This window comes from Candoia aspera, chromosome 15 (genome assembly GCF_035149785.1).
Source record: "Candoia aspera isolate rCanAsp1 chromosome 15, rCanAsp1.hap2, whole genome shotgun sequence".
Taxonomy (NCBI): domain Eukaryota; kingdom Metazoa; phylum Chordata; class Lepidosauria; order Squamata; family Boidae; genus Candoia; species Candoia aspera.
Genome location: NC_086167.1, coordinates 9,591,105 through 9,617,915, shown reverse-complemented (window position 1 = coordinate 9,617,915; position 26,811 = coordinate 9,591,105). Strand labels below are relative to the sequence as shown.

The following is a 26,811-nucleotide window of genomic DNA, read 5'->3' as shown; positions in this document are numbered from 1 at the left end:
GATTTCTTAGTGACCCCTTAGGCAAGAAAATTACCTGGCTGCACAGGGAAAGATGAACCATGTGTTTGGGATGTGTGTGGAAAAGAGAAATAAATGAACAGAGGCTGTGGTGCATAATTGCAGTTCATATTAACCCTCTCTTCGTTGTGGTAGAAGCTGTGTGTCCCCTTTCTGTTCCTAATGTGTGGAGAGGAGAGGGATTCTGGAAAGCTTGTAATGGCGTATTCTTAAGTTGAATTGCTCCAGCCACCCATTTGTCCAAGACTCTGGGCGGCTTATGAGGATTAAAACAAGAATATAAACAGTGTGGAAGAACGTAGGCCGTGCTATGCCCGGAAAAAAAAAGCATAACAACAGCCCAGACAGGTTCAGAAGTGGCTTCATTTGGTGCCCTGTCTTTCTTGAAGAAAGAGCTAGGTTTCAGGGCTCTCTTGAAGAATGGTAGGATCAGAATTGTATGAATATCGGAGAGGGGGAAGTATTTATTTATTTATTTAATTTATTTTCTATCCCGCCTTTATTATTTTTATAAATAACTCAAGACGGCCAACATAGCTAATACGCCTTCCTCTTCCTCTTTTCCCCTGTGAGGTGAGTTGGGCCGAGAGAGAGTGACCGGCCCAAGGTCACCCAGCCAGCTTTCATGCCTATTGCTCTAGAGCAGTGATTTCTCAACCTCAGCAACTTTAAGATGGGTGGACTTCAACTCCCAGAATTCTCCAGCCAGCATGCTGTCTGGGGAATTGTGGGAGTTGAAATCCACCCATCTCAAAGTTGCTGAGGTTGAGAAACCCGTCTCTAGAGAGTGGGTACCGTGGCAGAGAACCGATAAATATGGTTTGTTGGCAGATCATACCATAAATCAAATACTAGAAGTGAAATTTTGTGAGTATGCAGATTGAAAAAATGCAGACACAGACAAACATGCAGATCAATCCACTCTACAATGGAAGGCTCTTCACTGAACATTATTGATCATAATTTACCATGCTGGTCCAGTGTTGGTTGGTTAGTGGGTGTTGTTCACCTTCCCAGTCTAGGGCTGAGAGAGAGTGACTGACCCAAAGTCACCTAGCCAGCTTCTGGTCCTAAGGAAGGACTGGAACCAGGGTCTCCCTGTTCCTAGTCTAGCATCTTCACCACTGCACACTGGCTTTTGGGCTGAGACAGGGACTGGCCTAGTCATCTACTGAGCTTCTGGGAGGACTAGAACTTGGTCTCTCTGTTCCTAGCCCAACATCATCACCACTGGATCACTCTGTCTCTTGTGTGAGAGAGAGGGACTAGCCCAAAGTCATCTTGGGAGCTCACATGGCTGAGGGGGGACTAGAACCTGGGTCCTAGTTAAGTTAGACCTTAACAACTATACCATACTTGTCATATCAATCTATCTATCTTAAACATTTTTCCATTAAAGTATCAGTATGCATGTATACGCACACATACAGGCTGATGATGTTATTAGTTGAATTGCGGTCCTCGTCACATTTTGAGAATTTATGTCTCACTCTTTCTCTTTTTTAATTGTACCTGGTTGGGAGGAATGTTAATGCAATCACTGGTAGTGTGGTATCTAACTTGTTATAACTAGTCCTGAGCTATATTCCTCTGGAAGAAAGCTCTACCAGAAAATGATCTGCAAAGCATATGAGGTAGCAGATTCAGTGGAATATGATGGGGTTGAATAAGAACCTATTGCAAATGCATTTTTGGCCTGATCATGAATTAAAGAGGTAGAGAGGAAAGAAGATGCTCCAGGAAAAGGAAGATTTTTAAAATTCATCTGTTTCGTGAAAACATTTTTGCCACAGATAACCTGGCTGCCTGTTGGATTTAACAGGACTGCAGTGCTCTTGTAAATAAAAATCCTGGGCAGGATTTGAATGATGAGCTTAAACAGAGCAAGTTGGGTCTTGCTTGTTGATGTAATCCTGTGTTGTGTGTAACATTTAAGACCTAATCATAACATCTACCATCTTTAGAACCTGCCTTAGTTTGCTTTGAAGATTATCTTAAAGAGGCTTCTATATTGTTACATTGTTACTGGCTTCTTTATTTTTATTCATTCATTCATTCATTCAATTTATATCGCTGCCCATCTCAAACCAGGGACTCTGGGCGGCGAACAACAATAATTTTTTGTCTTTTTTTTTTTAAAGTTAAGTTGATCTTAAAAACCTGTGCGTGAAATACACCAAACATGTAGCCAGAAACTTTACTGACAGCAACCAAGACAAATGTCAGAGAACTATTTTTGTTTGAGTACCTGTGATTGCAACTGTAGGAAAATAGGATGATGCCTGTTGGTCTAGAGCAGTTGGTCTAGATCCAGCAACCCTGAATACTTTTGGGAGACCTCTGTCATCATGCACGCTTCCCCGTGAAGGGCCCATTCTCACTGTGGAAGAGGCAAGCTGCATTTTCAGCTAAGAATCTACTTGCCTCTTTGGCAGGACGAGCATTGAAAATGCCAACCCCTCCCAACGTGCCCAGTTTCTAGGCGTGTTATACATACATTTAAAATAGTGAGGATCCTCATCTAACTAGTGAAATCAATTGGGAAAACAGCGCTTTGAATTTATTTGCTTTGTTCATATGCCATCATGTTCCACATGGACTTACTTCCTACTCTTTCAGCTTGGAAATCGCTAAAACGAAGCCTCAGTGAGGACCAAGAACGGGTCTTCCAAGTCTTTCCTATATTGTATATTTTTAATACAGTTCTCTAGAGGTTCTTAAAAAAAAAAATCCCTAGCTTTCAAACCTGTCCCCAGTTCTTCTGTGCCTCTTTTTAAAACTGTGTTACCAAGCTTGGTTGGGTTGTAAAAATAAAAATCTTGACCTCTGATTTCTTGAGCCAGAAAATCTCCTTCTGCTTTTTCTTGGCATTTAGAGCTGATACTAATTAACTGTTGCTATATCCCGAAGGCTCAAAGCTTTTGTGCTCCAGTGGTAGTTTCCAACTGGATAGTTCGAAGGGCATTTTTTAAAATGTTGTTGTTTGTTCAATTTATGCCCTGCCTCTGTTCAGATGCTCAGAGTATTCCCTCTTGATAGGGCCAAGGGAGAGTGACTGGTCGAAAGGCACCAAGGAGCTTTTTTTTCTGTGGTGTTAGAGAATCTGGGCATCCCCAGTGCCAGCCAGCCCCTTAACTACCGCACCATCCTGGCTCTCTTTTTTGCATGTTAATAGTGGAATGCGTTAAAGGTGTTAAGATTTTCTGAATAATGAAGCTGAATGAAAGCTGCAGGATTTCAGCTCCTCGAAACCCACACTTTGCATAGTTCCTACGCTTTTTTTTGCACTTCATGATTCTTTATTTTTGCACCCACTGGCACTAAATGTGTATGCGGTTGTGTTGCCTAGGATGCAGGAAGCCTTGCATTTTCCAGTGGTGCTAACTGACTTTGAGAATTGATTTTCAAACGATTGGTTCTTCTCCGGCAGATCTACTCACTGCGATGTGCTCAGGGTGCCTGGGTGCGAAGGTGTTTCTCTGATCGCACCAAAGAACTTTTTACTTATTATTTATATTTTGGATGTCGTCACTGCCCATCTCACTCAAAGAGCTTGCTAAAAGAGAGAAAGAGGCTCCTTCAGCAGGAAAAATAAAAGGCAGACATTATTTTCTTTTTTATAGGGATGGGAAAAGATTCTTTAGGGTACAATTTTAAATAAGCCTGCAGTAGTTCGCCAGATCACAAGAAAGCTCTTCTAGGCTCCTCTGTGATAAATGCGGGGCGGGGTGGGGGGCTTCTTTTGGAAGTAGAGTAGGCTTTGATGTTGGGGGGCTGTTTGTGATTTCTCATTGCCCCAGGCTATCTGGTGAGCCTTTAATGCAACTCTGCTTTAGAAGGAAAAGGTAGAGTTGTTGTTGTTGTTGTTATTGCTGCTGCTGCTGCTGCTGCTCTTGCAGGAAAAACTTAAACTTTTTTTTTCTTTTTAAAAAAATAGGATCATTGTGCTTGTCTTTAAGATACAGCAAGTTGGTCTTTTTTTCACTGGGTCCCATTAGCGAAAAGTGAAGATGTTTGGTAAAAGCAAAACCCTGTGAGGTCTTTTCTTTATTTTCAATGATTTTATACCAGGTAAAGTATTTGGTATATAATTTAGAGGGCCACCCAACTCAAAGAACCCATTTTGGAGGAGAGCTATTCTGAAAAAGTTGAAGACGGAGGTTTTAATTACCTGGGAATGCAGCCTGCAACTCTTGGTTTGGTTGAGCAATTCCAATCCATTTGGAAAAATCCTAGCCTGACCGCCTCCCCGAATGCCTCCCTGGTGCCTGTCTCTCATTGTCGGAAAACAACAAAGGACTTTTATTGCCCCTGCATTGGTTAATGCTTAGCTTCTGCCCTGCCCTACTAATTTATTGCCCCCATCCTTTTCTCTCTAAATCCAGATGCGCCCCATAGGATGTGCTTTCTCAGGCACCAAGGAGTACAACGTGTTAGAGACCGGGGGAGAGAATGTTTGAAGTGCGCCTGCCAAGCAGAAGGAAATTTTTCAGCAGTGTGAGAGTTGAAAGATAAGATATCCAAACAAGGGTGAGATTTATCCTTGGATAAGGAATCTTTGAGATCACTCCCTGAGCCCCAAAACAATTAGCTTGCTTTTGTGAGTGCAAAGCTGTCTCCTGGGATGTATATAAAGTGAAATAACAAAGCAGAGCAGAACTGAGAATGCACAAAAGGCAGATGGTATTAAAGCCGTGAGCCTATATTTTGTTAGGCTTATAAAACCAGGCTAGAAGAAAAGAGATTTATACGGTGGTTTTTATTATCTTGCGTCTTTATCTTCCCTGGGATGGTAGGAAATCTACCAAATTTGGTTTCTCTTTCCCTTTTCACCCTGGTGCATTAGAAATCCACAATATTTGGGTGTCTGATGGGTGCATTTGGACTTTGGAGACCACGTTACTGTAAACGCTCTCACAGACCTGTTCATTGGTGAGAACGCAAAATCCCGCTCACCATTTCTGTCTCCCAATGATGCTCTCTATCTCATATCAGCTTATTTTTGTCCTCCCCTACCCCTTTTCCAAATTTTCTGAGAATGACTGTGGGCACTCAAGTTGGTGCTGGAGCCTGGCGTTTTGCTTTGCTGTGTATTTATTCATTTGGCTTATTATCTCCCTTTTCTATCTACCCGGCATGGCCTTGCCATTTCGAAAGTAAGTCCGCCTTTCCTTCCCTATGTGATTTCCCCTAAAATGATTATATAGCAATAAAGATACTGCAGAGTGGCATAGTCCCACCCACTTTAGGCCATGTGTCCCCAAGAAATGTTAAGCATGGTCCATGGCTGTGAAAAGATTGCCCACATTGTGTAATACGTGATATTTGATACTCATATCTTCTGTGTTCTGTAATTGCTTTAAAGCGTTGCCATAAATGTCTGTCTCCCAGCTCTGAGTTACAGCAGAAATAAATGCCATATAGCCTGTTGCTACATCTCTGCTAATCTTATATCTATATTTATATATGTTTGTGTATGTGTGCAGAACATATATTTGCAGCTTCAGTCCTAAATTATGCATACATTTAGTATGGGGGAGATAATGATTCCCTGTGGGATGGACAGTCTGTCCCTTTGCCCAGTTTTGGTGGACCTCCTTGGATCCTGCAGCTGAAATTTAAGTTTGCTCATTTAGAAATTCAGTGGCATGTGTTTTTGATTTTATTTTTCATCATGGAAAGGACAGCCAAAGCAGAAAGAATCAGTAGCCTGTCCTGTGTGACCCCCTGGAGATAATGGCCTTTTCCAGTTGCAGAAAGGTTCTCTACTCTTAATCTACATGATGGGAACCAGTTAATTAATACCAATTAATCAAGGATTTGACAGCCTATCATGGCCATGTTACTTTCCTGCTCCCATATCTGAAACTGAATTAGGTTTTAGACTGTTCTCTGTAGGGCAAAGGGCACTTGATTCCCTTGTCACTTACGTAACCAAGAACCTACCTTTTAGACCAGTGTTTCTCAACCTAGACAACTTTAAGGTGTGTGGACTTCAACTCCCAGAACTCCCAACCAGCAGTCCCCACGTCTTAAAGTCCATACATCTTAAAGTTGTCTAGGTTTATTTTTTTAATTTTTTTTTTATTAAATTTCAGAAAAAGATGAAAGATACAGAAAAACAAAAAAAAAAAAACTACAAAAAAACTAAAGTGTGAAAACACAAGAGAAAACATTTAAATAGATTACAAAGAGAAGTGAGTTCCGACTTTAAACATCAAGGATATACAGCAATTTCCCATGATCAATCCCTTACTCTATATTATTCCAAAATCACATTATTTGTAGAAGTCAACCCCTTAGCACATTATAAAAATCACTAAATAGCATTGTTCCCTTCCCTTATATTAAAAGAAAAGAAAAAGTATAAATCACCTAATTAACTTCCCCCCCTAAAATAATGTTTACTTAATTATTCCCTTCCTACTACTATTCTATACATTCCTGTCTACTATAATAAAAATCAAAAATAAAGAAGCATGTAAATTGTCTGCCATTATAATTAATAATACAAGAAACATGAATTAATATTAATTTTTTTAAAAAAATCCTTAATGATCATAATCCCAATCATTAATGATACATAAAATCTTCCAAAGCCAAAAGACCATCCAGATAAATATTTTTGGTCCTTTAATCCACTTCAAAATAGACCAATGCATTTACATATCCCCATAATAAACTCAGAGCTGTTTTCTTAAAGAAATCAAACAGCCCAACTGCTCCAAGTTGTCTACGTTTAGAAACATTGGTTTAGGCTGAGGAAAAATATTTTGAGGAATCCACCCTGCCTGCTTCTCTATATCAATCGACATATTCTAGGCATGCTTTGAGTGAAGTTTTGAAGCTGAGAGCAAGTTCTGAAGGTGTTGCTTGAATCACCCCAACCTGGCCTCCAAAACATTGTGAATCCTCCACCTGGGAAAACACAATCCTGTGCCTAACTGCCAGGAGCAGTGGGAAAAATAATCCATCCTCTAAATATGGTCTCCAGGATCTTGGCAGTTAGTGTGTTGGCAAGAGTCGATAGCGACATTGACGTCTCTGGAAGAAAATATGGTCCTAGATCTGGAGAATCTCTGGTTGGAATGTTCAGGCTTTGAAGTCTTGCATAGTGTTCTACAGTGTGGCACTGGGCAGCCTAACATATTTTTAGCTTCCTTTCCTCACACCGATGACATGAAGATAGAAGATCCGATTGGCCTGGTTTCACAGGCCTCTTAACCTTCTGAGTAACCTACAAACCACGGTCTTCCTTGCAAATTTCAGAAGGACAGCTCATTAGAGTGCTGAGATGTCTTAAGGGTTTATCATGGCTGATACCTGGCTTAGCTTATATAGATTGGAGCTTTGTGCAGTAACACCTTTCTAGTATTTCATGACCTATTGGCCTCACTTTTTAGAAGGGACTCCCTCCCCCCCAACCTCTCTCTCTTCATCTTTGCCAACTGAAAATAAAAGTTTGATTGAACATCTGCTACATATCCTCAGAGGTCCCAGGTTAAACCTTGGCTTCTCCACGTAAAGTTGGGGAGGATCCCTGTTTGAAACCTTGGGAAATTGCTGCTACCCAGCATAAATGAGCTGAAACTGTTGCAGGGGGAGAGATCTCGGTTAGCTGTTCGTAAACTTTTGTTGAAAAATCAGTGGCTGTACCAATTGGAGAGTCAATGGATTGAATTTGTTATAAGGTGTTTAATAAGCTCATATATCTGGTCAGGTCTGCTTCCATGTATTTTTTTTTTACTGATAATTATTTATACGCCACCTACTCCCCAGAATTGAAGTGGCTTCCAATTTTAAAAACATGGCAAATATGAACACATTTTCCTTTTTGTTAATTTTTAAAAATTTATTTCTTTTAAAACATTTATGTTTTATTTTGAATAAACTTTCCTATGGTTTTAGATCAGCAGTATCTTAATAAAATACAACTAAAAAGCACAATAGGCATGGCATTGTTATAGTAATTATATACATTAATCCAACCCAGACAAAGAAATATAATATAGCCATTCACCATTCAGAATAAAGTCTGTACATTAATATCCATACAGATCATTCCGATAAGGATGCCCCATTTTAAGAACTGGTTTGTCACATGGTAGTATTTGAAACTAACCAGTGTTGCTTATGCTGATTAACAGTGGCTTTCAGTGAGAGGATAGGGACGCGGTGGCGCTGCGGGTTAAACCGCTGAGCTGCCGATCTGAAGGTCGGCGGTTCGAAACCGCGCGGCGGGGTGAGCTCCCGTTGCTCGTCCCAGCTCCTGCTCACCTAGCAGTTCGAAAACATGCAAATGTGAGTAGATTAATTGGTACCGCTTCGGCGGGAAGGTAACGGCGTTCCGTGAGTCATGCTGGCCACATGACCCGGAAGTGTCTATGACAACGCCGGCTCCAAGGCTTAGAAACGGAGATGAGCAGCGCCCCCTAGAGTCGGACTCGACTGGACTTTACGTCAAGGGAAACCTTTACCTTTACCTTCAGTGAGAGAGAAATCTATTTTTTTTCTCAGCACTTCTTACAGTAAGATTAATAGGGCTGGAACACTGTCTAATTTAATGACCAATGTGATCAGGGCAGGTCATCTTTCATCCACTGATTGTGTAGAATTTTTTTTTTTTAAATTATTACTTCCGAGGGCAAATGCATATTTTACATATTCCTTTTGAGAACAATTACTGAAGAGTAAGAATTTTTTTTAAAAAGGTTCGTTTTATAAAATAATAATTTATTAAGAGTTACCAGCACTGAGCCACTGTTGTCTAAGGCCATTGTCCATTTTTAGCAAGTCATTCCCACTGCTGGTTAGTATCATTGCCCCATGGATGTATAGATAATCAAGGTTACCTGAAGGAAGTAATTTAATGTTGTTAAAATCGTGTGTCTCAGCTAATAATCATTATCAGCAGGGCTGGTTGTTGCAGGTATAATTAAAACATTATTTCACTCTTGTTTTCTCATGACTCTTGATATACTCGGCTTCTGGTTTTATTGCAGCCGTGCAGCAGAGGGATGCTACATGTTGGCTTGTCTGACAGCCAGACTTATGGCTGCACCTGCAGCTTTTGGTACTGCTGTACAGCTGTTGTTTATTTTCTGGAGATGGTGGATGCAAGGAACACTAGGAGTTTTCTCTGCTTAGAAGAGAGACCTTATTGCTTGAAAAATGCAGTGCAAATACCTCTAGCATTGGCTGTCTTCAGGGTTACTTGATGGATGGCTGGCCTGAGAGATGAGGGGGCCAGTGAATTTGTTGATGCTATTAACACACCCTAAATCAAGTATTGATTGGCCCCATTACGGCTTTTCTGCTTCTTTACTTGCTCATCTCCATTTTTGCCAGTTTCATTGCAAAAGTTGACTTTGTGAAACCAATCAAGTCCATTTATTTAGAACATACTCCTAGCCCTTGTAAACTCTGTGTGGCAAAATGAAAGGTTTTCTCTAACAGGCCCTTCACCTTCCCATATTAGGCAAAAAGGAAGCCTTGTTACGCATTCTGTGCATGTTAGAGTTTTCACCTCTGGAAAGAGATGCAAAAGCGTTGTGTGTGTGTGTGTGTGTGTGTGTATCATTTATCGATGTGACAACAAGAAGATTGGTCTTTGAATGCGAGACCCAGATACAGGTTCTATTTAGGTTTTAAGCTTTGAACAATACACAGTGACAGAAGGTATTTCTGTGCCAAAACACTCAAAAGCTGCGTTGGGCCCTTGCATTTTGTAATCTTTGATTGGCCTTTTTCGGAGCGCTGCTCTTCTTGGAGCGGTCCTGAGTCCAGCTGGTGGATTGATTGTTGAGAAATATGCCCAGTATGAAGCAAAACCCTGGTTTAAGCGGACTTGGACCGATGCCCGGGAAGCTTTGTTCTGGCCACCCACGCAGCCCTTCAAAGGCAGGTGGCTTCTCTCTCCCTCTCCCCCCCACCATCCTGTGAGCAGAAATCCAGAGTCACACACTCCCCTTTTTGGCACTCTGCCTTTAGAATTAACCAGGTTTCCTATTCTCACATACTAGCAAGCAAATGTGAAGCCAGTTGGTATCCCTAAACGAGGGATTTGAGCAGCTGTTGGGGGAGAAACAGGGATAAGATAAATAAATTTGTTTTAGCTTAAATCTGGTACATTAAATGCCACCAGCACGACCAGGCTGTGTGTGTGTGTGTGTGTGTGTGTGTGTGTGTTGTGATTTCTTTCTTCTGTCCGAAGGATGCTGCTTTGCAAAGGTGTGAAACGTAGACGGAGTGTTCGGAGAGCCTCATGGATGCAGTTAATGTTTCTAGAACAAAGATGAATGCTTCTTTTCATTTTCATCCTCTTATGACAGCGTTTTATTCAAGCCTTCCCCCCCCGCCCCCCGCCCCCCTGCCCATTTGCTGTCTGTCATGTGGCAGTGATTTTCTAAGCTGCTGGTTTTGTGAGTTGTGTCAGTAGTTTGGAAAGAAGGATGGTGTGCCAGGATTTTAGATGGAGGGAAAGCTAATGTTTGTTTTCGGGTTCCCGCATTGCATAACCTGCAGTTCTATTTAATTGGGACAGTCCATGAGTTTTGTGTGTTTTGGGGAAGATGGAACGGGGAGGGGATCTCTTTTCATTTTCGGAAGCTTGAAAAAACTCGCCTCTCTCAGCTGGAGAAAAGCTCTCTTGTTTAAATGTACCAAGTCTTCAGTGGCAGAGGGGAAGGCATGAAGAATTGTAGATTCATTCGCCAGGCTAAAAGTGTCCTTTCCAGTCTTGATGTTCAGCCAAAAGGGCACATTTATTTAGCTTCTTTGTGTTGATATTGCTGGCGCTCGCATTTGGCCACCCAGAACAAACAGTAAAATTGCAAATGCTGAATGGGTCCTAGAGACGGGTAAGGGTGTGATGAGTCTGGATTCAAGTCCACATTGATATGCGCACCTTTCAGTGGCTTGGACTGAAACAAATCCCGTTTCAGAATCATACCAGTTGATCTATGTATCAGTGGGAACATGTGCTTGAATCCTTGGAAGACCGGCAACATATTTCTAACCCCTTGCTGGTAGCCATACTCCTTCAAACCATGTTTGTTTCTGTATCTGTGACAGCATTGCTTGCTTAATTTAAAGCATTTAACACAGTGAGATAGCAGAGGAAAAGTAAATGTTTAGAAACAAAAGTTCCTTGCGTATTTGTTTTGGGGCATTTTTTTTTCACAACGGTACAAAAGGAGCTTGTTTCTCTTATCTGCCTGCCTGCCTGCCTGCCTGCGTGTATGTATGTATGTGTATGTAAGTGTGTGTGTGTGTGTGTGTGTGTGTGTGTGTGTGTGTGTGTATGTATATATATATATATATATATGTTCAGCCACAGACATTTATCTGAAATAAGGTGAAGTCTTCATTTTTCTTAGTGTCTTGTCTTGTACGGTGTAGCTCCAATGGTTGCACGTGGCTCTTGGGACACAATTTGGCCGGATTGATTGTTGTGATTGAGCCGGTCCAGCCTGAGCAATTTAGCACCCCCTCCGGGCTTTCTGTTATGTCTGGGAGTCCTGCAAATGTTCTTCATCCTCTCTTGTTCAGTTTCCTTAGGCTAGGTCTCGTCTTTAAGGTGGCATGAAAATTGGCGGGAGACTCTTCGGTGTTCAAACCATATGGGTCAAATTGAGATGTGCGTTTTTTCTGTGGGTAAAAGAAAGGAGGACAAGACGTGGAGATTTGACTTGGCTCCTGCTGGTTTGGGGCAGAATTTCCCCAGCCAGGGCGTATTTGCTTGGAATTATGGGAGCTGACTTTGAGCCTATCCAGAGGGCAACAGTTCAGGGATCCCTGTGTAATTTTAGCAATTTTATGCAAGGTGTCAAATGTCCAGAGTGCTTCTTGTACACTATTCCAAGTAATCTTGACAGTAGTTCTTAAGTCTGGGCTGTAATATTATTCCTGTATTTCATGCAGAAGGGTTAGGCTAAGGTTGAGAATAGTATCTGTGGGGATGCAATGAGAGTAATCAGTACTTGACTTCACCCTTCGTTAGTTATGACAGCTGAATGCAACCTGGCGCTCTGCAGACGATTTGTGCTGCCATTTCTAGGCCAGATGCCACATTGACAGACACTAATAGGAGCTGAAGTTCAAAACATCTGGAAGAAACTAAATTGCTTGGCCAAGTGGAATTTTAGAGAGAAATACTAGCAGGGAAGACTGTTGCTCTCAGGCTTCATTAGTGGTAGTTTCCCCCAGTGCACCTAGCTGGCTGCTACTAGAGGCAAAATGTTCTTGGATGCTGTGTTAGAACAGGCTGGAAGATCAGATTATTTTTGAAGGTCTCCCAATATTCTACCGGAGTCCTTCTAGGCACAGGGTATGTTCAGATATAATACACACTGGTGCTGGTATGTGGAGTGACTGTATAGAACCAAGCAAGACAGGGAGAGCATACAGAGCATGGGTGTAATGACTGGAACACTCAAGCTTTCCCTCAATTACGACTCATAAGCTGTTGCTTTGAAATCTATTTAACGAAGCGAAGCATTCAGTACAGAGAAAAAGCTGCGAATGGCATTTCCCGCTCATTCCTACAATTTAAAATCACAGAGACTTCAAATTCCCCCCCGCACTACCGCCTTAGGTATGCGCCCCTCCTTCTCGTGCCGGCAGATGGCTGGAGCGGTTTCTTTCCAGATGACCTTGGGGCAAGGAGCACCTAGCCCAAACAAGGTGATTCACACTCCAGTCCAGCTCCCCCTCCCTGCTGGCGACTCGTGGGTTGACACGGGTTGCCAGAAGATGGATGCAAGTCCGATAAGATGTTCTGGGAACGTTTGATCAGGGAGCATGACGATGGGTCTGGAATTCATTCTGGCCCCTTCACCATCAGCAGCTCTAGGGGACATCAGTATCCTCCTCTGTGTGAAGGAGTAATGCGTTGCTGCCATGTGTGTATGTGTGCCCTGAGAAATGCAGGTGGCAAATACAAGTGAGCTGCACATCCTCTGCTCTGGGCCCCGTGAGCAAGAGGAGAAGGAAGAGGACGCGAGAATGGAGCGGTCAGCAACGTTCTGAGCCATCACCCAGTTGCCTCTCCATCAACGTAGGGATGTGTTGTGGGTTTTCTTCTGGAATTTTTTACTCTGCTCCCTGGCCAGATCTGGCCCATTTTTAGCCCCAGTCCTTCTCTTGCCATCTCCTGTCACACCGAAGTTGATCCCATTCTATTTGATTTTGGGAGAGTTACCTTGCTGATGGGGAGGCAGACAGAATCCTGAAATTTACGTAATTTCTTTCTCGGTTTCTGCTTCACCGTTGGGAAGAAGAAAGGGCTGAAGAGTCCTTCCAAAGCAAGGAAGGACTCCATTCACTGACTGAGCCATGCTGCAGATCACACCTGTAAGCAGCACGGTGCTGGAAGACCTGGCTTGAATTTGCATTATGGTGTTCGTTTCAACACGACTTGCTGCCTTCCCTGTTCTCTAGCTTTAGAAGAAGCCTAAGTTGCAGTTGTGAGACATACTGGATTAACTGTTATGCAAGCTTGGCGGCTGGAGACATTTCTTGGCTCCCTCCTCCAGGCCTTAGTAGTTTATTTATCTTAATGGCAGGATGGTTGACCTTTCTAGTGTTGGTACATTTAAGTTTCCTGCTCTTTGGTAAGCATTGCTTTTACATTTCAAATTGCAGGTGTATGACTAGCTTTCACAAGACTTCCTTCAGATGAGTGTCTGAACCAGAGTGATTATTCCAGGGTCTAATGACCCCAACCATTGTTCTGTACATTTTGGAGTGTAACAGTTTTGTGTGAAGTTTTGCCTGGGTGTTTTATTTTTAAATCTCCCTCTGGTAAGCCCCTGTATTTGGATGATTGCAATGCACACTACAGGCCTCGACTTACGACCACAATTGGGACCAGAACTTCTGTTGCTAAGCGAGGCAGTCATTAAGTGAGTCATGCCCGATTTTACAACCTTTTTTGCTGTGGTTGTTAAGTGAATCACTGCAGTCATTAAATGAATCACACGGTCATTAAGCATATCCAGCTTCCCCCATTGACTTTGCTTGTTGGAAGCCAGCTGGGAAGGTTGCAAACGGCGATCACGTGACCCTGGGACGCTGCAACCATTGTAAATACATGCTGGTTGCCAAGCACTTGAATTTTAACCATGTGACCGCAGGGACGCTGTGATGGTTGTAAGTGTGAGGACCGGTTGCAAGCCCAGTGCCGTTGTAACTTTGAACAGTCGCTAAACGAATGGTCGTAAGTTGAGGACTACCTGCACAGGGGTCTGGCTTTGGAAACAGTCTGGAAGGATCGGCTGGCACAAAATGCAGTGACAGGATTATTGGCAGGAGAGCCCGACTGGTTTAGAATGACAGCTGTACTGAAGTTGCTGCATTGGTTGCCAGTAGGCTTCAAGGCCCAATTCAAAGGGCTGGTCATTGCCTTTGAAGCCCTGAATGGCACAGAAATACATCAGGCAACACCTTGCCAACATTGAATCTACTTGCCCAGACTGCTCATTGAGATCTGCCTACAGCCCTTGATCCGGATAGTTAAATGGAGCTTCATGGTTCAGTGGCATTTGATCCCTGAATGCCACACATTCAGGGATCAAGTGCAAGAAGGCCGTGGCTTTCAGACTCCGCTGGGGTCTTTCCAAGCCGCAGTTATTGTGAGATCACACCTTGGTAGACCAGAGTAACATTTCTCGGCTTGGTGTGCCTACTAGATGCCTTGGATTTCAATTCCCATAATCCCCAGCCAGAATTGGCAGGGGATGTGTGAGCTTCTCTTAACCGCCGCACACTGCTTAGAATTTTTTATATGTTTTATAACTGAGGACCGCGATCCAGAAGGATTTGGCTTATCTTTTGATACGTGCTTAGTACAGTGGCTTAGGAGCGCTGTTGGGGTTGTATGGATGAGACCCTTCTGATGATTTCCTTGTACATCATTTTTAATGTTGGAAAGATTATAGGACGCACCTGAAACTCTTTTAAAGAAGCCTCTTGCTTGATTGCAACTGTTGTGGAACGCCAGAGGTGTCCTCCATGAAACCTGCAGATGTGAGGGCTGCTTGAATTCCATTCTTAATGGTTCCTCTCTACCTTCTCCTCAACATTTCTGAATGGGAAATAGGACCATCACAAGCACACACACAGCTGTTGCCATCCAGCCATCGGTATCAAGGGCCCACTTTAGCGGCTAAGATCTTTTGAACTGCGAATGTTCTGTTGAAGGACAGCATCTTTGTAGCTTACTGAAAAGAACAAGCCCGCTCCCAATGACTGAATCAGCTGGAGTGTTTTCCAGTGAAAACTGAAATTGCAGAAAACACGGGGCAACTCTCGGTTGTGGAAAATAGCATGGGTGGGGAATTGGGCGTTTTCTTTGGCATCTTCATCTATCTTTATTAGTTATTTGTCATTGTTTTTATATAGTGTGTTTTTATGTATTGTAATTGTATTCTATATTTATTGTCTTTCTGATTATTTTGTCGTAAACCACCCAGAGTCCCTCTGGTGGGAGGAGATGGGCGGTGACAAATTTGATAAATACGTAAGTGATCATTTGTGGTTATAAAGGGTCTGTGATTCCCTACATGAAAGATCAGGTGATAGGATGTTGACAGTGTTCAGCTCCCGTCTTTCCTTTTAATTTTGTTCTGTTGCATGACGGACCCAAACGTGGGCTTGGCTCTTGGGTGGTAGCAGTGGAAGCAGGACGGTGGACTGAAATAGTGTCTGTGCAAGGTTGACGTAAATCGCAGTCAGCCCAGGTAGCAAGAAGGGCTTTGGGGTAAAAAGATGAAATTCATCCTGTAACATTCCAGGCGCTCAAACGTAGTAAACATATATTTCCAACTATTTATAAAGATCATTAATTCGTTTGCAAAGTATTTTTGCAATACCCACAACTGTAGGACAAGGCAGAATGTAGAATAAATCTCTTCTTTGCTCCGTAGGCCAACCACAGACCGGTTCCGTTGGGGTGGGTTCAGACGTGGCCTATTGACTAAGCTGCAGTTGGCTTGTCCACACAACAAACCACAATTTACAAATCGTAGTAGCCAGGTTGACCAGCACGATAAGTCCAAACACATTTTGGCTGAGCCTGACGTGTGAACCGGCCTTTCCTATTGCAGGCTCAAGTTTAAGGGTGACGCTTTGTCCTCTTTAGGAGGTGACATCTAACCTGGATGTGGAATAGTTTGTCTTCAAATCTCAGGCTTTTGTCACCGTTACTGAGGCCTTTTGGAAAACGTCTATTTCAAGTGTTCACCTCTTGGGGATTTGAATTGGCTTTGGTCAGCAGCGGGGGTCTTAGAGAGTAGAAGAATAAACAGTGGGAAAGGAATACAATGGTGTTGGCTTTATCTGGTAATATTAGCTTTGATATTATCTGTGTCTGGACCAGATAAGCATCTGGCAGAGTCTTATTATTAGTCTTGTGTTCTGGTAGATTCGATAACGGGATTGAGGGAAAGCTGCATATAATAGGCAATTTTGATTTGGTATATTTATAGCTGCAATCTTGAACTTGTTTTTTAAATGCTGTGGGTATGACCTGGGTAAAAGCAGGTGGTGTCTCCAAACACACATGCATAGGAATGAGGCTGTATGTTAACAATTAGCTTTGAAATAAACAAGTAATATCCTGTTGGAGCTGAATCTAATCACATTCTACATGTTTTAGTGTATAAATAAAATTGGAGGGAGGAGTGCTGGGTGCATCATTTGAACTCCTGGAGGACAGGTGATATATAAGTTCAACCCAAAAAACCCCACCCTGTTTGGGCAAGGGTAAGGATTGACTCCTTGTATGCTATTCTTGTAACAGTTTTATTTCAAAGATGCTTCTGTTGTTCAGTATTAGGTACAAGACCGCTTGGCAGCTCCTGCTGGTGGGGCTGGCTGAAAAAAGATAATGGAACTGCCTTCTGCATTTTCTGTCTCTAGAGCAATGTGCAGATCCTTACTCCTGGCTCCCTTCTTAGCAATTGTAAGAGAGCTGTGTTAGTTTAGAATAGCCAAAAACCAGGAGGAGTCTGGTAGCAGCTTTTCCAACTAATACATTTTATTAAAAGGCATCAGCTTTCATCAGCTACCACAGCTTACTTATCAGATGGATGGAGTGGCTAAACTGATGCAAGATTTAAATTGGGATGAAATGGGGAAGAGAAAGGGGAAGACAGTTGCAGGTTACAGCAAGACAGATTTTAAGTACCTTATCAATTGTAATGAGTTAAAAAAAACCCATTATGTTTGTTGAGAGCTTCAGATAGCCTGAAACCTTTTGATGTGAATTCAACAATAATCTCTTGCTCAGTTGTGCTGGTAAAGTGGTACTCAGTTTAGCCTTTCCATGTGTCTGATGAAGCAAAAATGTAAGTTAAGAAAAGATGTTTCTTGATGGTTTGGGCTTGGTAGAAGGGAAACACATTGCTATGATAAACTTATGAAAAGTATTTGTGGTTGTTTGCTCAGGATAGGCAATATTGGGTGTGAAAGTGGGGGTGTAGGGGTGTGAAGGTGGGTGGTTGGACAGAAAGACATTTGGATGGTTGAGAGCCTCTGGGGGTGATTGCTTGGGAGACCCATCTGTTTGTAAAAGGACTGCTTGGGCATATCAGAAAGCATCCAATCACCAGCGATGACATTTACCTCCAGAATACTGTCTACACACTGGTTGGATCTTTATGGGGCCCAAAGGCATTGTTGGAAATAATGATGCTAGTGGTTTACTTAGTAGTATGCTAACTTCCTTTTTGTTTATCTTTTTAAACAATAAAGGCTTAAAATAATATTTTTCTTCCTAAGTCACATAGGGCAGGAAACCTGGTGAGCACCAAGGGAGGAATCTGGGACACATCATAGTGCCTAAGTTGACACATCACCCACTAACCAAAACAAAGCAATCCATGTAATGGCCTAGGTTGGTATATGGACCCATTAGAAGGCCAGGATAATGTAGTAATTAAGGTGTTAAAGACCTGCTCAACCACAAAGTTCTTGAGAAGGTAGGGTGGCAACTTCAGGCCATTTACTCTCTCAGCCCAACTCACACCATAGGGTTTTTTTTTTTAATGTGAAGATAATAACAGTAGAAAATGCTTGTAATCCCCCCTAAAGAAGATGGTGTGAGTTGAATGACCTGAATCACTGACAGGAGTAATGAGGCCTGTTTCATAATGCGTACTCTTCCTGCCATTTGTCTGCTGGGGCATTATTTAAGAGAGTCACCTGATCTCCAAGTCTGATCTTTTGTTCCATTCTGGAAGAAGAGATTAGTTGTGTTGTAGAATATGATGATATTTGCAAAGTGAGGAGTGTGCGTGGGCGCAAGCGTGGGCGCACACGTGCGCGCGCGCACACACACATGTCAGAACTATCTTGATTGTGGTGTAACGTGTGGCGATCTCCCTCATTGTCTAGCACGTCTGAGTTCTTAGCTGTTGCTATATAACCTGAGCGTTTCTTTTGAGCGAGTGTGTTAAGCAGAATAAGCCTTTTAAAAAAATTTCTTCCCATTGACTTGAGCTAGTTTTATGCTTCTTAAAGCACTTGGTATGATATTTCTCTTTCTGCAGACGCCATAGATGTTTTGAGCCAGGTTCCCACTGCCTGTTTTACCTCCAATTTTGCCATGAAGTCATTTTATTCCAAATTTATACTTTGGGCAAGGGAGCGATACACAAAGAGTCACATGTATCAAAATAATTATATTTTATTTTCTGAATCAAATTTATGTGCAGGAAAAGGAATTGCGTCTCAGGCTTGAACAGCTATTGGCATGTGTCCAGATTTGCTCGAGGCCAAAACCTCCTGCTTTTAGTTTGGAAGAGGAGAATGCTGGTGCTCTAAGCCTCTGATGGATTCTTGCAAAAATATTCCCTGATTTGAGATATAATGAAGGACAGATATTGTGAAGGTGTTAATCCTGGCTAGGCTAATGATGGCTGTTGGACCTGTTTTCTGCAGACTTGGTGCACATTTCTGACTCTGCGCTAAATTGCACAGTTCATGTGTTTGCTTGCTTTAGCACTGATCGATTTTGGAGGGGGGCGAAGTCAATCGTAACTTCCCACGATCCTTGTTTAACAGGGTTCTGAAGAGCCACCTCTATTTGCCACCGTCCAGGGTGGGGAAAAAGAAACCTAATCAAAACTTTCTCCTGGCACAGTAATGTGAAGATCTGATGTTTCCTTCCCATTGCTCATCGAAACCATCACGAGGGGCTAAATTTGGGCACGGTAGTTCCGTGTTTCCGAGCAGAGGCATTCTTTGTTGCAGGTCTTCTTTCGTCTGGAGTCTTGGGCAATCTTCTCCTTGTATTTTGCAGAGTTGCGCTGCATCCCAGGGCAGTTCACTTGCCGCAGTGGTTCAATCCAGTGCATCCCCTCCAAGTGGCAGTGCGATGGGTGGCCCACCTGTGAGGATGAAAGCGATGAAGTTGGCTGCCCAAGTAAGTGCACCACAGATGAATGGCACTGGGAAGAGTAGTCATGTCTGCTAGGCTCCCGGACATTCATCGGAATTTGTGTAAGCAAAAACCAGGGAGGAGATGCGCATGTACGTCTCTCTCCCTTTCCTCCGTCTGTTTTAAATTAGCCTGCAGCCGGGGAGCGCACGATTCGGATCTCGTGGGGGTGTCTTCCCTGTAGCTGTTGTCTGCTCCAGAAAGGCGTTGAGCTTTTGCTGGAGGTTGTGCAGTAGTTGTGTAGGCTCAGGAACATATGTGCTTGAGTAAGGAAGTGAGGACAGGGTGTGTCCACATGTCCACCCTTGCCCACTTTGGATCCGAACATCACACCCCCTCTAATCCATAGCTCTTTTCTTGGTATACTGGAGATATACTCTGAACAAATTAAGTTGAGCAAATTTAACTCTTACAGGTAGTCCTCACTTAACAACCATTAGTGTAGTGATGGTTTAGACTTACTACGGTGTTGAAAAAACTGACTTACAACCGGTTCTCACACTTCCGACCGTCGTAGCATCCCTGCAGTCACATGATCACAGTTTGGGCGCCTGGCAACTGGTAAGCATTTATGACTATTGCGGTGCCCCGGGGTCACGTGATCGCCGTTTTTGATCTTCCCGGCCAGCTTCTGGCAAGCAAAATCAATGGGGAACTGCATGAGTCACTTAACAACCATGTGGTCTGCTTAACGCCCATGGTGATTCACTTAACAATGCCGCAAAAAGGTTGTAAAATTGGGTCAGATTTGCTTAATGACCACTTGTTTAGCAACTGAAATTCTGGTCCCAATTGTGGTAGTTAAGCGAGGACTACCTGTAGTTGTATTTTGGGTTTTTAACAAGTCACCTGCATTCCCAGGGCCAAATAATGTCCGCATGGTCTCTTCTCCCCCAAATTGCTGACTAGTGGTTCAGTTTTCTGCCAGTTAGCGGCAGGGAACGTGAAAAGTTTACAGAAGCTCCAAAACGAGATTAATGTTACTTTATAAGCCAAGAACTCCACAAAGCTCAGACAGACAAAATCCCATTCCTGTCTATTTGCACCTGTACCCCACCCCCTAAGAGTTGTGGGTTCCTCCCAAACGTTAAGTGCGGTCTTCAGCAGCAAACTTCTCCCCCTCTGCTCCAAAATCCAATATAAAAACACCTTGAGATGAGTCAAAAATTCTGCTTCATACGGCTGCAGCTGGGTTATTATTTTTATAAATTGGCTTTGACTGAAGCTGAAAAACCAGAATGTTGAGTGACTTTGGCAGGCAGGAAGCCTGCAGAACGAAGCTTCGTACAATCAAAGTGGCCAGTAAGATTACATAAGAGGCATCTTTTTTTTTTTCTTTTTAATTGTTGGCATGTGTTCACCATCTGTATTCTTGTGTTCACCATCAGCGTTGTGTTCAGTACAGCTAGCGACTTCTGTTAGTTTTGGCAGCCTGATTTCCGCGGGGGTTTGAAACAGAGCAGCGTCTTCTTGATTTTCAACAAAATTGTGTGCAGTTGAAATGAATTAACACAGAACAAGAGTGTGTTTGTGGCCATTAGCAGGAAGTGACTCGTATTGCCTGGAATATATAAGAAGCCAAAAGCAAAAACTTGACTGATTTTTAGAGCCATTGGGAAAGGCATACCTGTCTCTGAACATGTGGATTCTAAAAGCTGAGTTTATAAGTGCAGGCTAGGCTTATAAAAATAACACAGGCAATTAGCAACCAGCATGGTCCATACAGTATCATACAATATTGAAACCAGTTTGAAAGCAAAGTGTTGCAAATAAAGTTAACTTAATGTTAACTAACTTAATAGTGGTTAACAACAGCAAGTCGTGAATGCTTCCACACTTGGCTTCTGGAAGGAACATCTGAAGTCTCTCTCTTAAGCGGCAAAAAGTGAAACATAAATAAGTGAAAGGAATTCATCTCTTTTCAGGAGAGGCACTTTGGACTTCCATCTCTGATACTACTTCTGTACTGGAATGTTTTGGTATCCCAGGATATGGTTGGCTGCGTTTGCCTTGCCAGAATGAGATATAATAGTTTATACTATTTTAAAAAAAGGGTTACATGTGCCAGATGTCATTCTGTGATGAACTAGTTATTCGTATAAAAAGCAGTGCAGAATAAAGGTGTAATTTTAATTACAGTATATTTCTTGCAGGATATTGTCAATTTCAGTTTCAGCAGCCCAGATGCTAGGGCTAGAAAGTGTTCTTTCTCTCTCTCTTTCCAAAGTTTCAGGAATCTTTTATACCTAGGGAGCACATGTCTCTTCCCCGATTCCCAACTGAGCTATGTTCTGCACAAATTAAAGAAGACAATTGCTGTTGTTGTGGGGAAGTTGTGATATTCCGGAATCCCCAGAATGATGACTTTGGGACCTACGGCCATCTCTCTTGTGCATGTAGTCATTCTTAAGTGGCATTCTTAATATCTGTTGGAGATTTAATTTGGTGGATTCTGTTCCCTTTCCCAGATTACAGAGATCTTAGGTATGCTTTGATACACCCTGCTTGTTCTATTAGCCTCTTCCTGCTCCTTTGCAGCCGAAGAATTTAATCTACTTGGTATCTTAATAGAACAGTCGAGAGCCCCTTCTGATAGTTTCAATCTTCAGTTTTTATTTCCTCCCACTTGCTGCTCCCAGCCCATCTTTTTGTTACATAACCTTTCTGATTTTTGAGAATCAAATTCTTCCGGCTTAAATCAAAACTATGGGACTACAAAGCATTTGGGCCAGAAGAAAGGACTGATGAATTCTTGCCTTCTCAGTGGGCTTGCCCCTTCTACCCTCCATGCCCCTAACCCAGCAGCGGTTTCGTATCTTTGATCTTCTGCTCTGAAAGAATGGAGGCCTCTAGCTGATACCGCCTTGATTGCATGCTTGACATTGCTGGAGGGATTTACGCAACACACGTTGCTCCCTTGTGCTCGAAGCCTCGGTTTCACAAAACAAGGTTCCGCTGCTTTGCAGGAATGAACTGGTTTGCCAGTTCAAGCAAGAAAACACAAGCTGCAGAGCCTCAAGGCTGTGTGTTACTACTGTGTGCGTTTTAGAGTTTCTCAACCTTTTTCAGCAGGGGAAGTGATGGGTTTTTCTTCATGTTTACTTGGCAACATGTTTAGCTCTGGATGGGGCAAGTGGTGCGCCTGCCTGCAGCCCATGAGCTAAAGTTTAGAAGCCCCTGCGAGCAAACAATTTTGCTTAAGAATGGCATTTTTCTCTCTTGCAGCTTGCTGTTTAGAAGATACGTGGCTGTCAGGAAGAGATACTTTATACATTGCCTTGGAACAGAAAAATTTCCGGGGCACTTTGCAGTACAATTAAAATGTTATTTAGAAATAAACCAATGTAGAAGGCTATTGGCTCATTATTATTATTAGACTGACCCTTCCTTCCTTCCTTCCTTCCTTCCTTCCTTCCTTCCTTCCTTCCTTCCTTCCTTCCTTCCTTCCTTCCTTCCTTCCTTCCTTCCTTCCTTCCTTCCTTCCTTCCTTCCTTCCTTCCTTCCTTCCTTCCTTCCTTCCTTCCTTCCTTCCTTCCTTCCTTCCGGGTCTACTCAAGGTGGCTAATGTATATAATACTTCTACCTCCTATTTTATTGCATGTTGCTTGTTTTCAGTGGAAGAGCCTCAGTGCCTCCAGACTCCACGAAAAAAGCACATAAACTATGGGGAAGGAATTAAAAGAAGTAAAGTAATTTAGCCAGAGCATCTAGGGAAAGAATTAGGGCTTGTGTCAAGTGAGGTACCATCTGTGAGAAGCTGCTATTCTGGATGTTCAACTGCTTTGTTTTAAAACGGTTCAAGGCATAATTGTACATCTAGTGAAATGTGCAATTTCACCAACTCTGCTTAAGTTTACAGACTTAGAGGCCTTGATTGGGTTCACACATCGCTCTATACCATAAGTTTTAACATGGTGTTTTGACTAAGCCAGAGCTGGTTGGGTTTACACAAAATGTTATGTCAACAAAGGGCTGGCAAACCACATTATAGCTCAATGTGACATGTGACCTAGAGCTGTGCAAAAATGTTTGGAATCTGAAATACTTTGAATTTTAAAATGCTTTGCTTCGAGCTTGGGGGCGTTCTGGCTCTTTGAAGCCCTTCCAGAATGATTGAAGCAGTTGTTTCAGACTCAAATAAGAGTGTCCCAACCTCAGAACATTTCCACTCTGGGATTTTTGCATATTCCTAGCGTGAACCCAGTCACAGGTCTTAGATTTTTTTTCCTCTGGAGCCCTTGGCAGTCCATGCACATGTATGCAGTATATATTTGCAGTTCCACATTTTTGACCCCTGTTATCTGATTCTTTCCTGCTGAAGGGAGGGGAAGCAGCAGCAGAAGCTGTCTCAAAACCAAGCAAACATCTGATGGGTGCTCACTCATATTGTGGTTGCTCAGATCAAGAGATTCAACTCCCGAATTTTGTCAGCTCCTCCCTGAACGGCTAGAAACACACAATCCCTTTTCCTCTTTGCTGAGACCTAATGAGAAAATAGTGTTCTTGTTTTGCAGTTCACTTATAAGCAAGTCAACCACTGGTGGTTTCCAAACACCCCCTTCCTTAATGCTTCCCATTTTTCTTGGAACATAGTGGCTAGGGGCTTTTCAGTCATGTATTTAACTCTGTTCCTTATTCTTTACAGATGGTTTCATTTTTTTGAGGTCTCCAGTGTTTCAGTTCTCCATCCCAGCAAAGCAGTCTTTTTGGCTGCCCCTTAGCTAAATTTTGCAGCATTATAATTTTTGTTGATTATTGTTTAATCTAGGGATAAGCAAAATGATGCCCACAAATATCACTGTATCCTCCAGCTGTCTCCTTTGGTACCCACCAAGGTTCTCTGCTCCATCTGAGATGGTGATGATGAGAATGAGATCTAGCATGGTGCAAAAGCAACCGCCAATCTCTATAGGGTCATACTTATTTCGAGTGATGCTTTTGTGTCCCACTGTGATCCGATGGGTAGCGCAGAGCATCCTGAGAGGTGGCTGTAGGTGTGGGACTTCTTGATTTGGGATTGGCCATGCCTAACACAGCAGCTATTTTGCGAATGAATCTGGTGCACGCTGTCAAAATTCTCAATGCATGTCTAGTGCAGTAGGGTTATCTACCCCTGCTTAGTTGATCGTTTTGAGAAAAGTCTGTCTCCGTGTAAGCTATCGCTGAAGGAAGCTTTGCTTTTGCTTGGAGACGACATGACCATAATTTATAGTCTCTGAGGGCCATTCCCATCCTATCTTCTCTGTCATCACAACTGTCAGGACACTCATTCATTGTGATTCAGAGGCTGTATTGCCTGGACCTTCTGGGAACTGAGTAACAATATAGGTATCCTCTTGAATGTGGCATTAATTACAGCCCTTTAACTTGAGAGGTGGGATATGGAAAGGATATGACAGAAGGCCCATGGCAGATTGTGTAATGATTGGGCCGGGAACTTGTTCTGCTGCTAAAGTGACTCTTGGAGAAGCTGAGTAGACACCAAAGGAAGGCTACACCTTGACGCAATGGCCTATCATAGTAATTCAACTTAAAAGCTTCTATTAGGATCAACAATGACTCAAAGGTGCTTAAAATCCCAACTAATCTTCTCCATTGTTAGACAACAGCCTCTGTAAATAGAGTGAATCTTGAACTGTAATCAGTGTAACCTATATTGTGTAAAACCCACTTAAAGGCCAGGTTTTGTGATGATTTGGTTTGCGATGTTGGGCATGATGGGTAAACCTAAGTTGAACCTTCCTTAGATGTTGGTTTGCTTTGTTTGAATTCAGCTTTCTTTTCAGGCCAGTAGAAGTGGTTCCAGAATCCATCCACGGCTGTTACACTGGAGGGATTCTGGCCGTTGAAATACTGTGCCTCCCATTGAGAAAGGGCAAAATATTTAATATGACATTTTCTAAAGTTGCAGAGTCTGCCTCAAAACTTTTCCTCTTAGGAACACCTCAATAATGCATAGCCTGGTGGTATATTATGCATTTTCAGCTTGTCCAAGATTTCTGTTGGCAGATTCCCTCTCCACATTTAGGTCAGCCCTCCTCAGCAAACCTTGAAGGATCTCGCCCACTGGTTTTGAGCCAAAAATTTTGCTGACACAAGCAGAGCAATAAAAATTCTTTTAACATCCAGTTAACATTCTGCATGTGTCTTTATTCTCTTTTATGTCTGTTGTTATACGTTACTAATGAAAGTAACGGTGTAATAGGAATCACGGTACAGAAGAAACACACATGCAAAATAATGTCACACTTTTATCAAGCAAAGAATGATGTTAAGCAAATCTCACAATGTTGTAACCATCAGAACCTATTCCAAAGGAATTAGCTGAATTGATCTAACGTTTGTAAAATTTGTCCGGTTCCCAACACCCTTTTATACGTTTTCATGACTAAACGCAAATCATATGCCTATTTAACATTTTTAATAATAGATAATTAAATTATTTTCTGAGGAAACATTAGTGGTTAAATTAAATTGTGGTTAAATATGAAAAATAAACGCTCATACTGGCTTACCTGAGGCCTCACGTACTTCCTTTCTCTTAGATTATACAGGGGACCAACGAATTTATCACGGGAAGGAGAATGTGGATTCCAGGCACAGCCGTGGAAGAGGAGGGGACACGACTCGCTTCCATACCATCAACATGGCACAGCCGGTTCGATTTAGTAGTAAGTTGCAGACTTGGAAACAAGAACCAGGTGTTGAGGGCATACAGAATAGCCTTGAAGGACAGGAGGAAGAGCTGTTATCAAGGCAATGGCTAGAAAAGAGGGGCTTGAGTCTGGACCAAGAAAGTAACGTGCGAAGACATCTCAGACAAGCCCCTTCCTAGTCCACATGAAGATAAAGTGATGGGGAAGCACATTCAGACTTGGAAGATTCTGTTACTACATACAGCTGTTACCATAAAGGTAGTCCTGACCTATATGGCGGTTTCGTAGTCTGCTCTCCCTTGTTAGGCTGACACCAAACCTCCTCGTTATCAATTTGGACCTTTGGTCTAGGCAATGGATGGGCCACTTTTTGGTGGTTGAAACTACACACTACATTTGGAATAGGAGGTACAGGGGCCTAAGGGCTGATGTAAAAGTGGGGAAAGCTGTAATAGGTTTGTATGTATGTACGTGTAGTTCTCTTTTAGCAACCATTTGCAGTTACAGTGGTGAGGAAAGAATAATTCTATGACCAATTCTCACATTTATGACCTTTGCGGGTCTGTAAAGCAAAGGGAAACTGAAGTAAGATCATCAACACAGTCACAGTTTCACTTAGCGACCGCTTTGCTTAATGACCAAGTTGCCGGTCTCTGTTGTGGTTGCTAAATGAGGACTACCCGCATGTACGTACGT

The 26,811-nt window shown here is 42.6% G+C and overlaps 1 protein-coding gene across 2 annotated transcripts in view; it reads left to right on the top strand.

The window, feature by feature from the left end:
* Window positions 1-26,811, top strand: part of DGCR2 (DiGeorge syndrome critical region gene 2) — a 41,595-nt gene that overhangs the window by 2,194 nt on the left and 12,590 nt on the right. Inside the window, exons 2-3 of one of the 2 annotated variants that reach the window (XM_063315773.1) lie at window positions 19,322-19,444; window positions 26,005-26,130. In XM_063315773.1, the coding sequence (XP_063171843.1) occupies window positions 19,322-19,444; window positions 26,005-26,130 (249 nt within the window). The remainder of the gene's footprint in view (window positions 1-19,321; window positions 19,445-26,004; window positions 26,131-26,811) is intronic. The other variant, XM_063315774.1, reaches the window with a different exon arrangement.